At 36.3% G+C, this 16,736-nt stretch overlaps 1 protein-coding gene across 4 annotated transcripts in view; it reads left to right on the forward strand.

Moving 5' to 3' along the window:
* SPATA7 (spermatogenesis associated 7) overlaps positions 1 to 16,736 on the forward strand; it is a 42,481-nt gene that overhangs the window by 1,830 nt on the left and 23,915 nt on the right. For 2 of the 4 annotated variants that reach the window (XM_042791049.1, XM_042791052.1), the window contains exons 2-4: positions 8,649 to 8,729; positions 9,381 to 9,473; positions 11,059 to 11,106. In XM_042791049.1, coding sequence (XP_042646983.1) covers positions 8,649 to 8,729; positions 9,381 to 9,473; positions 11,059 to 11,106 — 222 coding nt within the window. Of the gene's footprint in view, positions 1 to 4,600; positions 4,679 to 8,648; positions 8,730 to 9,380; positions 9,474 to 11,058; positions 11,107 to 16,736 lie in introns of all 4 variants that reach the window. The other 2 variants (XM_042791051.1, XM_042791050.1) reach the window with 2 other exon arrangements.

Genomic DNA, 16,736 nt, shown 5'->3' on the forward strand with positions numbered 1-16,736 from the left:
CACAGATTATACTAACAAAAGAGATTTTTTTCAATACATACAGAAGAATCTAAATATAGCATGTCTATAATTTCAGATTTATATGTGTATTTTGTCTGTTTGTCAATTTGACACTAGAAACACCTTCAAAATGCCTGTTCATGGGATGGCATAATGTTGTGTTTCTTGTAGTAGTAGAAGCCAGCACATATATTTGTCATGTGGGATGTGCTCATGAGCTAGTGTTCTAGCACCATTCCCACAGGAGAATTGTTACAGCACATGGTAGCATATGCTCCTGGGTTACTCTCTACCATCTTACAGAGGCACAACGATTCAGTGAACTGATGTTAGTAACCTTTTAAGCCACAACTTTCTAAACTGTGATATGAGTATTGATAATTGTACACATATCACTTAAAGTATCACATGGACACTCCTGGAACACCATCCCTCGCATGCCCTTCTAGAAAATCTGAAACTGCTGGTGCCACTGCTAACCCTAGAGGGGTGCTGCCCGAGCGAATGATCATGGGACTGACTTAAGTTCATTTGCTTCTGCCTGCAATGTGTATCAAAAAATGTGCTGCTGACAGACACAGCTGTTTCTGCTTTTGGAGTATGAATAAAGCAATAACCTGCACCCAAAACTTCCCTTACTAGTCATGTGAAGCCTGTAGCTAGGAAAATTTTACCAAATATTTTTTGATAATTACTTCATCAAATAGGACTCAATTAGCATATTTTAAGGCTACTGTACACAAATATTTCATTAGATTTCTTAAATTTATCAGGGGAGTTTTGGAATCTTGAAACTGAAATACAGTTTTGGTTGAACTGTTTGCATTTATGCAGAATGCTGTTAGATTATTAGTTGTAAAGGATTGAGAGACCTAACTCTTGGGCATTAGGAGTAGGTGTAAAGAAGAGCTTTTGTGTAATCCAGCATAGTAAGTGTAAAAATAGCACCCATCTAATTAATGGTTTAGAAGATTATGTATGTTGCGTATGTCAGGGGGTGATACATTGTATCTTTATCACCATATTTTGCCTCTGACACAAATGATCCCATGCAAAATTCAATTGGAATATTTAGGACTTTATTTCAAAATTGGGATATTGTAACTTATTGGGGCTTTATGAATAAAGTTTTGCTTCAGAAAATTTAGAAAATAACAACTATATTTTGTCCTCTAGTGGATTCTGCCCTTTCATGATAAATCTTAAATGTGATTCTATTAAAGCTGGCTTCACATCTAAGGCTCTGTACTCTCATAATTAATTGGGAGTTCTGTTATCATTGAAGCCAGAAATGGATCCAAGAGGCTTCTGTTTTGCTTGTGTGAACAGGAAAAAAATACAGATGGATTTGAAGCACTCACTTTTGCCCCACTGTAACTTTCAAATAAAATGGAACACTATTAGTACATTCAGTAATGAGCTAAATCTAAAGCCATGTTAGAAGTTTTCTTGTGATGGCATAGACACTTCAGAAAAGCAGTGGAGACTTCCCATGTTTTAACCTCGTCTCCTAAAGGAGGAGTCTGTGGGTGGGTCACTGCTCTGCCAACTTTTTCCTCTTTCCAGTTCTGCATCTATTAGCCAACTTCACCCAGCTGTGAGTAAGAAGTAGGAGTCTTTGTGGTACAAATGTCAGTGGCTGGGCAGGAGAAAACCCGTCAAATTAACATACATTTTTTAGAGAAAGTAATTCTCTTCTTTGTCAATTCCCGCATATGAAAAGTAGAGGATGAGCAACTAGTCAGCCAAGGGTAAGCAACCAGAGCAGTTTAAACGAGTTGACCAATTGTAACACCTGTAGAATCTCATCAGCCACAGCTGAGCAAGTTGGGGATGTTAGAGTGAGGGAGAGGACTGCAGGTAAGGAAAAGGCAGAAAATTGGGGAAATTGTTGAGTTGTTGAGTTGAGGAAGTATGGTAGGAAGATGTAAGCCATATCAGTAGGAAAGCAAGGCTTATTAGTAGTACTACTAATAGACCACCCTATTATTCTTTTTTTTTTTTTTTTTAATAGTGGAAGTATATTATCACACAAATATAAAAGAAAGATAGTAATTACTTCTTGTTTAAATCCAGTGTGGATTTTCATAACCAGGTTAATCTCTTAATTTCCTTTGGGATAGCAGTGTTTACTGTGTATATTTCTGTGTTGTATTCATATGCACAGTTATTTCTGTAGCATGAAGATACTTTATTTAATTTATATTTTTAATTTATACTTTAATTTATACTTTACTTATTTAATTTAATGGATACTTTGATTTAAAAATTCTCATAGTATCAAAAAGGGAGGAACCTATATTTCAGGTCCTAGTTTCATTCCTTTAACTATGACCTTTCCAGAAGTGTTTAGATTAGATGCTTGAAGGAGTTTCCATCACTGCTCCTAAATCATTTAAGTGTTCACTGAGATTATTTAAACCACTTCTGTTCCCTCCGTGTGTGTACAGCAGTAGTCCTGTAGTGTACTGTTAGTGTGTACAGAGTTAGAAGAATGAATTCATAGCAGGAAGCCCACTGAAGATATCACTAAACTAGTCAGTAGAACGAGGGTGATAATGATAGACCACCCCTGACTTCTGTTCACATCACAAATCCCCTTCTGTGTGTAGCTGCCTGAATTACCCACTTGGACAAAGGTGTTTCACTTTTTTTTGGTTTAGAGCACTGAGGGATTAGGGAAGAAGAGAAGAAGAAAAGGAGCTGGTGGTGAAAGGTGGAAGAGACAACAGCACCAGACTTTCATAAATTAGTGCAGCGGCTAGAGTGTTTGCAAAGCATTTGTCAACCTGGGTTGAGCGTACTTAGCCTCAGGGTGATCAAATCCCCACATCTCATGCAAATGCCGCAGTTCTGGTCCGTTGTAGGCAGAGGTGCTTCCTGCATTTGCAGCTGAGAGGTGGCCTCTGGGCAGCTGAGAATTCAAGAGTCCTGGAGCCACCAACAAAACAGTGCACAGAAGGGTTGGTGTCTTGCCCGAGTGATAAGCACATTCTTCTGGAACTGCTGGGGAGACCTGAGGTCTACATCCACCTTGGGCTGGGGGTTGTTTGAACCCAAGCTAAGCTCTAGGAGTTGCTCTTACAAAAATACAGTGTTCCTAGATCTCTACACAGTGAAGTGGAGGTTTTGTGGCTTGTAGTGCTGGATTTAGATGCCTATATCCAGTAGCCCGCCTAAGGTCTCTGTATTTTTTATGGGTTATCTTTTAAATAACAAGTCTTGGTGGCTAAGGGTAACCTGAATGTATGTTTGTTTGTTTTTTTTCAGTATTTTCAATTTGCTGTGTCTGAAGTGCAGGTTTGTTGTAAAAATAGCAAGTCTAATACTTGTATTAAAATCCTCCCTATGAGAATGTTGTAATAAAAGACTGGGCTTCTTTCCAGTACATAGCCACGTTCCAAATCTGAAATGGCTTTGTAGAAAAATAATTTCCATAAATTCCGCATATCTGCTAACACCTAGGAAACAAAGTAACGAATAGAAACCACTATTTTCCATCATTTTTTAAGACTGTAATATCAGAAGTAAAGATAGCATGCGTTTTAAATGAAAATGAAAAGTTAATTTAAACAAAATATCTTAAGTCATAATTATACTATTCTGAAGAGATTTTTACCTCAGATACCAGCTGGAAAGATTTCTAGAGAAGGGGGCTTTTTAATTTTTTTCTCTTCTTAGTTGTGTAGTGTCACACACTTGCAGGGAAAGTCTACAACAAGCAAACACAAGCATTAATAAGGAATTAAAAGATGTAACTAATTCTTAGAAGTATTTAATTTGTTTGCTGTCTGTACTTTAGAAGGACACACAGTATGAGAATCCTGATTTTGTATTCACTGTGGACAGTCTGCTTACATCTGTGAAGCAATATATGTTCAGATCCCATAGTTACAAGTAGAGTATATCAAAGATAAGAGTCCTCAGTTTCTGAGATTTAAATCTCAGAAAATAGTTTCTTAAATTAAATGAAATAATCTTGAAGAGTTTCCAGTCCAGTTCTGGAAATATGTTTACATAGATCTTAAATTTGTGACTGGAAGGTTTTTATCCTAAGAAATAGAAAGTGTACATTTTAGTCAGGAAGCTTAATTATCACAAAAGCTGCTATAGTACTGCAAGTACTGGGATCAGTTCTGCTAAGTCCAGTTGAGACAAATGTTCCTATTCCCAAATAATTTATTATTTAAGAACCATCAAAATCAGTAGAAAATTTTTCACTGAAAAAATTCTCACTCACATGTATGGGTTGAAAAAAAAGAGGCTAAGTAGCCAAAATGCATACTACTTTCACTCTGCTCACAGTCCTGAACCAGTACAGCTTCCATCACTCCTGCAGCTATCCAGGTGCTCTATTATGCTTTGCAGTTATCATCCTTTTGTCAGGTTTATAGTTGGTTACTATGTAATTTGATGAAAATCCCCTTCTTTAAAATTCTCTTCACATATCTAAGCCTTCAATTTCAGTTTAGTTTCTGCCGTTGTACCAATAACTTTGAAAACACAGACTGAATCTAAACAAATAGCTGTTCAAGTCAGTAGACAACCTGAAATTATACTTGTGAAACACTTGAACATTACACTTTCTACCTCACTTCAGTTTTTTTGTAGAAACAGTAACAGACATTGGATATCTTCCACACAGCAAGTCCTCCCACTAGCAACATTTGTCTTCATTGTAAGTATCTGGTACTATAAAAGGTGTTTTTGCATTTCAGACTGAAGATATAGGGAGGGTATTATAAGTTGAATTCAATGTAGAAACAATGCATTTGATGGAACATCTATGTGGAACAGCCTGGGATCCTAAGAAAAAAAATGGTTTACTTATCGTTTTTTGCTTCTTCTGTTTTCAATAGCGCTAAGCATTATTTCAGCCAAATTAATGTCTTTTTTGTGATAAATTTTCTACATGGGTTGTGAATACAGGGGATTGACAGAGCCTCAGACGCTATTGTTGATGAACAGATTAGAAAAATATCTCAGTCCCTTTATTTGGCACAAAAATCAGTGTAGGAGCGAGCAACATGGGATATCATGGCAGGACCATAGGAAACCTTCATCTTAAGTTCTATTGTTCATTGAAATATTTTTAAGTTAAAGACTGTTCTGTTCTTTAGTTGAAGCTATAATAAAATGGACGATTTGCCAGGATAGAGTCCTCAGAATCCAACTAGATACTAAAACCAAGTTGTTCAGCATAAACTTGCCTGGCAAGGAAGTGTTCTAAATGGCAAGAAAATATCATTTGTTAATGGCATGGAAGCTTTCAACAGGTCCAGACGCGAGTGGGGCTGCAACACTGACATTTCAAAGGTGTCCTGAAACCTGATCAGTCAGAAACACTTTTATTTAAGATCCCCCACTTCCCAGAAAATGGTTCAATGTTGTAATGGCTAAGGTATTTTCTAGGGAGTTCAGAGATGCCTGTGAAAGGACTAAGTAGTGCTGTTATCCTGCAATTAGCAGGAGTCGGGTTGTAAATCTGCTTGGTTGGATTGAGCACCTGAAGCCTTTCCTTGGCGGCACAGGAGTTATGGCATGAAGGAGGAACGGAGGTCTGGGAGGACGTGTGTGCCTGCACAAAGACCGTGACCTCTTGACAAATGGTGGTGTGTTCCCCATGCCTTTGGGACTTCTGCAAACTGGGCGTTTCTGCGTGGAATTGGAGGATCTCTGTGTTGCCAGTGTGTCTGTCCATAATCAAAATAGGCAGAGGAAACTAAAATATTTCTCCCTCCTGACCCTTTCTAGACAGTTTTTCTCACCTATGAAATAATGATGCAGGAAATAGAGGGAGGAGACTTGATTCTTTTTCTTTTTTTCTCCCCCTGGGCCTGATACAGATTAATTGTAAAGGACAGTAGTTTTTTCGATAGAGTTTATCTGCGTGCCATCTGCTGGTGATGCAAAGCAAGCGAACGTTTCAAAATAGTCTGCTTTTCCTCTAGTGCTGAACAGGAGCAGCTCCAGCCAAAGACAGTAAACCCAACAGGTTTCTGAGCGTCTCTGATCATCTTTAACTCAGGGCAAAGGCGTTGAAGTTACCTGAAGAAAATCAACTATAGTTATAGAAATGTCTCTGCATTTTTGAGATGGTCATGCTTAACTCTCTATGATTCTGACACATAAAAATTAGTTAGAGGTGGTCTTGTAAGCGTTTTTCTAGCAGTTTGTGTCTGCTTCTGGAATTATAACTTATCTCTGAAATACAGAAAATACTGGAATATTTAGATTGTTTCAAGCAATTGTGAATGAAACCTTTCTGATTCTCAGGTGTCTGATATAATCTAGATTTCTGGTGTATACTTTTTTCTTTTATCATTAGAACAAACTTTTATCTACTAAAATATTATAATCTAACATTCAAGTCCTCCCAAAGACTTGCATTCTTTAAACACATCAGCATTGTAGCTTTAGGAAGCCATGTGTTTCAGGGTGGGTATCTAGCAAGACACTGAATCCTATTCCTATCTAATAGTGTATGATAGAAAAATATAAAACAAGAAGGAAGGCCATTACTGATAAATGTTTCAAACCATTGCAGAGACAGTAATTCTAAATATAATAAATTATTACTGTATGTTTGGAATTTTAATATTTTTTTTAAGAATTTAGCATTGCTTGTTCCTATGTATCTTTAAATTGCAAATAGAGATTAGGAAGAATTGGACTATAAGGGGAATTAAAAATGAACCATCTGCAATTGATACAGATGAGCAGGGATGTTGTTCTTTGGCTTTGATGAAAACAGTATAAAGATAAAACAGTTGCAGGACAAGTTTGAAAAAATCTACCATTTTCTTCCTTTTTTTTTGTTTTGTTTTCTTGTCCCTTTCCTATTGCTGCTCTGGCAGCTTTGCAGCAAAGAGTAGTGGGGTCACTAATATTGCAGACACCATCTCTAATACTGTAAAGCCACACAAGCCCATACTATATAAAGGCTGGCTTTTCTAGGAGCGAAATCCTCATACTAATTCAAAATTGCCTTGATATTTGTTGGGCTTCCTAAGAGTGGGGATTGAGTTTATTGATCCAGATGTAGTGTAATTTCACAACAGGGTCCCAGGAAAGTGCTCTGCAAATTGCCATTATGCTAATGATTTTAATTTTGTTTACTTTCTCAAGACACATTTTGTTGCTTCTCCAACTAATTCTAGTCACTTGAAATTTATGAGGTCTTTTTATAAGGCCATTGGGGAAATTATATTTAAAAATTTCTAAAGGAACTATTTGTTTTGCCGCAATCTACTAATTAATAGTCAGACACTGTGTTAACCATCTTGTGCAACATGCTGTTGCACTTAAAGTAGAACTACAGAATGTAGTAGTTGTGTACATAATTGCAGTAGTACTCTAACAGTCATTATCTAACAGTTGGAAATAGAAGGAAAAAAAAAAAAAAAAAACAGAAAAAAACAAGCCTGGAAAGTCAGGTGCTGGGCATACAGGCAGTAAGAAGCCATGAGATGTAGAATTAAGGGGCTTTTAACATGCCTGGCATGGCTTCTTGCACCCCCCAGGCAGTTTGTAATTACACCTGCCTTGGCTGCCCCAGCTGAAGGCCACTGAAAAGAGATTCCCACTCATCTTGGGTAGGTCCAGATTGCTGCTTCATCCGATGGAGGCGGGAAAGCTGGAGGTGACCAGTAAGTGTAGAGCAGTAGTTACTGTCCCAGAGCTGGTGCCTGCAATTGCCAGGAGGCACTTACATGGCAAGTGCAGACTCTTGAACTGACAGATGAGAAGTAGGATGGGAATGGGAAGGCCATATGGACCTTGATAATAATAATAAATTTGTAGAAATTGACTGCACGATTTATAATTGATGTTAAGTAAGCATGGTATATTTACTCTGCTAAAGAAATCTTGTTTGGTTTGCTTTACATTTTAAGCAGGGTTTTGGAAACCTTTAAGGAATGCTTTGTATACACTAGTATTTGGTAGTAATAGAATATCTCCTGTTAAAATTTGCTCTAATAATGGTGCAGATTCTTAAATAATTCAGGTGCAGATTTTTAAATCGTAGGTTGCATAACAGTGGTCGTGAGCTTGACAGTATAGCATTAATTTTCAAGGAGGAGATGTAGAGCTTTTAATTCACATTCCTTCATTTTTTGGAACAACTGGTTTTTTATGTTTTGTCAGCATCTACACTTGTCTATCGAACTGCCAGAAAGTTGAATGGCAGACTAAAATCCTCTCACATAAACAACAGATTTTTTAAAATACTATGCTCTCATTGATAGGATGATTTTCACACAAGCATAATTCCTTCAATCTATTAATTTGCATTTTAGTATAATACTAACCACAATCATTGTTTGTGTGCAGAATATTTTTCACATTAGTCATTTGACATAATGATGAAATGCAGTCAATAAAACTTTAAAATAAATGGGCAGTTAGCATAGGTGCAAAACTGTGGCCATATCTCTGTGCATTTTAGTCATCAATGTAAAGTTCAGACTGAAGTGATCCAATGGTTTCTTCCGCTGTTTAGCTCCCTGAACCACTGAATGAAAAAGGGTTTGCTACAGTCATTTGTTAGTTCTTTGGGGAAGGAATCTCTGCTTTATCTCGTCTGTCCAAATATGCATTTTAATTTTTCTACCATATGTTTTGTTTTGTTTGACACTTTATTAAAGTGAGTGAGTACCCAGCTGTTGGCATTCCCAGATGTGGTCCAGCAAGTCCCTTTAAAGGACACTTGAGTACTAAGAGTAATGGTAAGTAACACATGTACTTTCATCAGAAGGTTGACATGGTTTCTTTTATGTGAATTAATTGATTTTGTGATTAAAATGATTTTATAATTAAAATCTTTGTATTGGGCTCAATTGGTGACGTTTAATAGTACTTACATTTAGTATGCCTTACTGAAAATATTTGAGGAGTCAGCTGTACCTTGACTGTATTGCTAGCTAGAAATAGCAAGATATCCAAATATATATAGATGTCACATCTATATTAGCTGGAGTATAGATATAGTTACTGCTTTAAAGAACCCTTGAGGTTAAACACATTCCTTTACAGTCAGTAGTTTATATGAGCTAGTCTGTTTCTGTGCCATACTGCCATCCCAAACTTTTTTCAAAAGACAATAGAATGGAGAAAGAGGAAGTTTCCATGCTGGTGTTTTCATAGTCCAACTCAGACGCTTTTGTAGCTATTTATTGAGTTAATGGCTCAGTGGGTAAAAAAAAACCAAAGGAGACAGGATGATATTATGTGATAGTAGCTGCTAAAGAAAAGTGACTGCCATTAGGCAAAGAAATTAAGCAAACAGTTGTTTAGAGTTTGTGGCTTTGAATTGCAGTTAAAATTTTAGTATTTTTGTGCCTGCCGTTATAATGTTTAAATATATTTTAATCTCACAGCTTTCTGCATTGACTCCTCCCGAAGTCTAACTAGCCAGTACCTAATCAGAGATCACATGGTGTTTCATTATAACAAAATCCTTTCGGCCAAAGGTAAAAATGTGTATATATGAATGAACTTTCTACCCCGAGATTTATCTCATTCTTTCAGAATAGACTTATATCAAGAGGGAATTAATTGGATTGTAGCAAGTGTGGTTTTCTTCCTCTTTCATACTCAGACTGTGGTCAGCAAGGAGATATGGCTGCTACTTAACAATACTTTTATATTATTGGAATGGGAAGATTTTGTATGAAAACATTTTCTTTAAGTGCTACCAAAGATACTACTTTAATTATAGGGCACTTTGTGCTGTATTATCTTCATTCTGCTTTTGATGAAATAATGAATTATGAAATAATATTCTGAACTGAAAAACATGAAGATAGTCACAATAGCAAGCATACAGAATTTATTTTAGGAATGAATGCAGAACATTTTCAGTTAAACTCAGGCCACTGTGTCGTTTTTGTTTTGTTTTGTTTTTTGTTTTTTTTTGTTTGTTCGTTTGTTTGTTTGTTTTTAATGTTTATTATCTTTTGTTCATATTTCAGTCAATGGCACTAGGTAGTTTTAAGGACTTTGAAAATTGCCCCATGTGTTTGCAGTGAGAAAACTGTGTTACTAATCTGTACTATTGAGTACTAAGTGTGTATAAGACTTTTCACATAGTTTAATGTTAGAAGGTACTTATATTTATCAAAAGACAGATACTATGAAACATGGAACTTAAAAGTCCCTTGAACTTGTACGTGTTTGCATGTTTCTTAGTTATGGTGAGATCCTGATCAAAAATTTTTCCAATTTAGAAATGTGTGTTTATTCCACTATGAACTGGCAATACTCCTTTGTCAGTAGTACAATTGAAAACAAACTTTTACAGCCAAAGTTATTTTTTTAAGATCATATAAAGAGTATGAAGTACTGTACACAGACCTAGGAAATGTTTGTAGATAGTTGTTAATGTTGTTTATAGTTCACAGCTTATTTTAATTCTTTGTGGCATAAACTTGTCTTGGAGATCTGAATCCTGGAGGTATTAATGCTAGGGCTTGGCAGGATGTCCTGAGTGTTTAAATTAAATGCATAAAAGTTTGCAGGATATGAGTTACAACAGAAATGTTTTTTTGAATGCCTCACAAAACATTGTACACTCTTTTTCTAGATATTTTCAGAAATAGGGTTTTGGAGGTGGTTTTGCTAATTCTCTTCATCATCTCCGCTTTTCTGAATGTCTGCTTTAAAGAGAGGTACACTGGGGCTTCGGATTCTGCCAGAGCCCATGCTCACAAGTACACTGACATCCCTCTACTATGTAACATACTCAGTATTCTCAGGTGTGCAGTTAAATGCCATCAGCACAAAGTGTGTAGAAACCTTTTGTAAGGAATCTTCATTTACATGAGGAGTCTTCTTTCAATTATCTATTTTACTTTAACATCTTTATCTTGAAAATTCTGACTGTATTAATATCTAATACTTTAAATACACAGTAACTAGTTTATTTTAAAATAGAGAAAAATGGCTGTGTTCTATTTAAATTAGTCTTTGTTCTGTGTTGTTTTACTGATACTTTTTTCTAGACACCAGAAATACTAAATAAATATTGAATCACTTTTTTTTTTTTCTTATTTTCAGCAGCTGTAGACTGTTCAGTGCCCAAAAGTAGGTTGACCAGCATAAAACGTAAGTATTTGTGATATGTTAATTTTGCAAAAGCTTCTGTAAAACTAACTTAATAAAAGAGCCAGAGGAATAGAAGGGTAACAATAGAACATAACACTTAATAAAGCATTCATTTATTTGCTGTTTCTTCAGCTTTTCATATCCTCCTCCAGCTATTTGTAAGAATCTGCAATGAATGTAATCCTAGTGAGATGGATCTAGTCTGTTAGTGATTAGTTTTGCTTAGGATCACGATATTGCTTAGGATTCTTTTCATTCACACAGTCAATGGAGCACATAAGAATTTCAGCATTTTCTCCCTCCTTTCTTCTGATATGATGGGAGCTTGAACTTTCATGAAGAGAGCTTACTATTGCAAGGTCAAGAGGCATTTTAGGAACGTGGGCACCTGGGGACTGGGACTGAAACTTCTTCCATTTTGCAGAAAACAGAGCCAGTTACAAGCACGCAGCCCCACAGCCTGGATTAAACTATGGTTACTTTTTCTGGGAGTTGTCTCATTTCTTAACACTGTTTATGGATATCGGTACTGTAGCTTTCATAGTGTTAGCTGAAGAGCAGTATTTTAAAATCAATGATTTATGGAATACTAAATGAATTGTATTAGTCAAAAGGGTTAAATAGCAAGTGTTTGTTAAAATAAGAGGTATATTTCTGTTATCTGTCTGTCTTTTTCACTAAACAATCAGAGAAAGTTCTCTTTTTTTTTCCCAATTCAATAGTTACAACTGTTGAGGTACTGGAAAAAATTAAAGCATTCCTTTGGGATGGAAAGATAAATCTTCTGAGGACAGAATGTTTGTGGTTAGTCTCAAATCCAGCCAAACCTGAGTGATACTGCCTTGTAAATGATCAGAGTAACTAGAGCTGATGCAGGAAATCGGTCATCCTTTTGGGGGAAAGACTCAATTGCATTAGAATTTTTTTCAGTGTTTCTTCATAATAGATTGAGACTGAATTAATCAACAGGCTGCAACAGTATCAAAGATGCTGTATGTGGGCTTGCACAAGCAGCACAAGCAGCACAAGCAGCAACAGTATTGCAGGGATATCTAGAGTCTGCAGATTGTGTTAAGAATTTCAGATCACCTGTTCTGCAGAGTCAGCTGAAAGAAGTCTTCTGTCTCATGCTCCAGCTCTACCAAGATTTGCTTTGAAAGAAGTATGAAAATACAGGTTTGGTGTAGGAAGAAAATTTACACCTATGTGTTTATGTCATAAAACCATCATATAACTTTTCTTTCTTCATCTCTTAGAATCTTTCTTAGATTCCCTAATTAACAATTATTCTTCCATACCTTTTCGGGTATTGGGTCTTTCTCAACACCAACAAATGTCCATTTATTTTAGATTCTGCTGTCCTTACTGATAAAATGCTTCTGAGCCGATAGCTTCTGTGTTTCACACCAAAATGAGTTCATTTTGAGAGACAGCGACAGTGCCTTAACCTTAACAGATAATTGTCATGACACTAACAGGTGTGCTCAGCTTCAAAGAAATTTCCATTTTGGATGGCAAGGCTGTGTGCAATATGTTTCTCTTTCAATACATCTTACTCAGACCGGTGTGTGACTATGTAAGTCTGTCCTGGTCACAGACAGAACATTGATCTCTTATACAGGGTGTGACGGAAACATTTCACCTTTTGCTGCTTTTGTTTTACTCATCTGTTTGATAAAATTGGTACACTAAATCCTCGCTAAATTGTTCCTTCACCTATTTTCAGACTGGGTTGGAAAAGCTGCTGCTGTGTTTTCTCTTATTAGAACATGCATACAAGCAACACAGCCCTAGAAGTCATTTCCTGTTCACGAAGGGAAAAAACTTAAAGCTAGGGAAAAAGAAATAAAGCCTTTGCAAAAAAAAAAAAAAAATCCCTCAATTTACCTACTGTTACTCTAGCCTAAGACTTGGGAACGCTAATTGTTACTTAGCTGAAATCTATTACATTCCCAAAATAGAGGTAGCTTATAAAGCTGAGCATCATAGCTCAAGGATTAGGATCCTAGTCAGTAGCATAGGATTCATTTTGAAGAAATGTTGGACTTACTTCTCAGCTTCCCAGAACTGCATATCCAGTATGGTTGGAGCTTTTTATCCTTAGCTTTAGCTAAGCTCTAAAATATAGTTTGTTTGCTTGATGTTCTGCACTGAGAATTGTGCAATTATAAAATGACAATGAATTTACTATTTTTAAAAATCTTTAACAAAGCAATTAATATTTTTTTTCCCTACAAGTAGCTTCTCAAGACAGTATTATGTTTCTGCACCAGTTTTCAGGTTTGTTTTTGTGAGGTGCTTCGTGTTCTCTAATAAAAATCAGAGTGCTGAGTGAAAGATAAAAGCAAAGTAATAAAGGAAACTTAGGTAAACAGTATTTTATTAGAATATTTCTCAACATAGTGTTTTTACTTTACAGTGCTGAAAAATGTTCCCAATTACATTTTCATCTTAAATTGTCTGCATGAAATGCTATAAACACTTACTTTTCTTGCAGTAGAAGGATCCCATTTTTTTTCCTGCAAGAACGAGAGAAATGTCTCAACATCTGATTTTGCTGGAGTTCATCACTTGCCCCAGGCACAAGGCTAGAAGTTATATAGCTTGCTTGCTGGTTCTGTTTACCATTTCAGAAGAGGGTCTTTCTACCCAGTGGAGATGAGACACACTGGTTCATAAGTTTCCTGTCTAGTGATTTCTCTTCAACAGCTCAGTCTGTATGCATTGTCATCTCTCCTCATGTTTTGGAAGCTCAACCTCTGTCACATGCTTGCCTTCATGGAATCACAGAAATGTTGGTTGTAAATGACCTTCAAAGGTCATTTAGTCCTCCTTGAGCTTCCTGTTTAAGATAGGACTTCTGCCAAAACTAAATCAGTCAGCCAAGTCTTGAAAACCTCCAGGGATAGGGATTCTGCAACCTGAGTAACCTGTTCCAATGTCGCAGTATCTACATAGCTAAAAGATTTTTTCCAGATGTCCAATTCAAACACTGTCAGGATTGGAACTGAACTTACTTGAAAGCACTTATCCTGGTAATTCCAGTTTTAAAAGGCAAATTTTCGATGGTGGAATATAAGGATTTTAGATACCATAGTTGAAATTGTTATTTTATGATGGTCAATGGCAAAGGTGTCTCAGCTGCTATAGGTCTGTGATTTACATGTTCATTTGTATCAGATATTTAAGATTATCCTTTCTTAGTAAAAATCTTTGAGCACTAATATCTGTACTCAATGTGTGCATGTAACTGATACTTTTTTCTGACCTGCTTTCTTCATATATTTTGTCACCTGAGATCATTTTATAAACAGGTAAGAAACTCTGCCATGCAGGCTGAAATTTGTGCAGAGTTAGCAAAGGGATAGTTCCATGGGGCACATCCACTTTCAAATTCTTCTTTATTGGTCTGACTGCTTTGAAGATACTTAAGGATAAGACTACTCAGGCACCCCTTGTCCAGCATCTGCAGTATTCTTACAAACTCTGGATGTTTAGAATGAAAATTTTTTCAATTTATTTCATACCTAAAATTAGAGTGGTTGGGGTTTTTCCTACTGTTTTATTAATTGTTCATAAAGAACCACAGATTTCTGTACTGTAATCATAGCGTAACCGAGTGTTACATGTTCAGGTGTTAAGCTTTGTGCAAGGCATCATTTGTAGTGTCTCTGACAATTCACGGGAGAATAGTTTTTCTTCCTCTGTCTTTTATGAAGCAGATTATGTGGCGATGACAGCCAATAGCTCAGGCAATAAGAGTGTTGAGAATGTACTGAGGAAGAAGGTAAAGGAAAAGGACTTTTAGAATATTTTCAAACCAATTTCTTTTTTCTTGCTGGAGATGAGGCACACAATTAGTCCAAGCACAGTTGCAGCATCAATATGACTGAATATCAGAGGAATCTCTATAATCAGTGGGCTTACAGCTTTATTCTTCCAGTAGTTCTGTGCCTGTCGTTGCCTCAACTGAAGCATGTTATTACTTCTTCCTTTTTGTATTCCTTGTTTTACTACTTATTGCATCCCAAATAAGGTTTCCATCCTCCCTCTACTTCAAAAGAAATCTGGGAGGGAGGGTAAACTTTCAGTCTGAAATGCTAAGATTTAATAGCGTAGAGTTACAAAACAGAATTCCTGCAGATAGTGTTAAAAAACATCCCCTGAAAATGTTCTTCATGTACTGCTAAAATAGCAGGTGAGTATTTCCCTTTGGGGCTGTTGCCATGAATCAGTCACTAGTGTTTAAGAATTAAACATGATACTGTAGTTGGCATTCTCCCTGGCCAACTGAATGCATTCTGTCCTTAAAGTGGATTTAGTTTCTACTGTTCTTTCCCTGGTATCGTAGCTGGCAGCAAAGTCGGCAAGCTGCCATGCCACTGGACTAGCAGTGAGCATGTTCTTGTGTATTAGATCAGCCTTATTGACTTAAAATAGTTGTTAAAATGTGAAACTTCTTGAAATGTGAAACTTCTGTGTTCAGAATTAGTCCAAGCATGTTGATTGATACCAGTGGCCATTGGAAGTCTGTGGTTGTGGAATTTGTGCCAGAAAACTTGACAAAAGTTATGCCAAGTAAGACAGCTGTTGCTACACATGCCTGGTTTCTAACAGTACTAACTTTTCAACCCATATGTTTAGAGGTTTTTCCACAGGGCATATTGATAGTACAGCCTGAACCCAGTGATTAGTGTGCTTGGGAATGTAGGCCTCTGATACTGAGGCGGGGTAGGGGGGGGAAGGAAAAAAAAAAAAAGTGTATTCTGAGAAGTTACCCACCAGAAATCTATTTTAGCCTGATGGAACTTGAATACTTGTCAGGGGTGGGGTTGAGAAATGGGGAGAGACAACAAATCAGACTGATCATTGATGTTGTTTTTCTACATTTTTGGGGGGTTAGGTTCAAGTAGAAATATCAAGAAATATATATCCTTATCTAATTCTGTATTTACATTTTAATTTTTCATGTGATCACATATTTTGCATTTTATGTCTACCCTTTATGCTATGAAAAGCAGAGATCTGTGAAAAGCTGTCTTACGTATTTTATTGCTGCTGCTGTTTTACAGGAAGCTTTCACAATATCTCCCCAGCTTTGATTCTTAACTTTTCTGTTGAGTCTTGTCCTAACATATGCATTTCTGAAAATGAAAAAGTTGTTTAAAGTCAAACACTCAGCTGTTTTCAGGGTTCATGTATGTTTTTGGAAAGATGTTCAAGTATATTTATCAAGTCTGAATTTTTGGAGAGCAGGAGAACCCACTGTGTAAAAAATCTTTATGAACCTGTACTTTTTAACTGTGGTAATTTCACTTTCTTTTTGTAGAAGTTACTTCGAAGTTTCTTCTACAGAAAGGTTTTCTTTCTTTTTTTTTTTTTTAATGAGGCAGTTAATTTTAGATATGTATTCAGTATGTCAAAAATACATTTTTCACAGAGTTGTAGTTGCAAAAAAGACATTAGATCATCTAGTTTGACATCACAAGTTAGGCAGACCAAAAAGTTCATCCAGTTGTGCAAATATGGAACTCAACAACCATACTGAAGATTGTAAATAGATCACATAAACAAGAAAGGCCTGCAGTCTTGACCTGTAAAGGTCAAGAAATAGAGAAAACATAATTTCC

Source organism: Tyto alba, unplaced genomic scaffold (assembly GCF_018691265.1).
Source record: "Tyto alba isolate M040663 unplaced genomic scaffold, T.alba_DEE_v4.0 Super-Scaffold_18, whole genome shotgun sequence".
In the NCBI taxonomy this organism is placed as follows: Eukaryota; Metazoa; Chordata; class Aves; order Strigiformes; family Tytonidae; genus Tyto; species Tyto alba.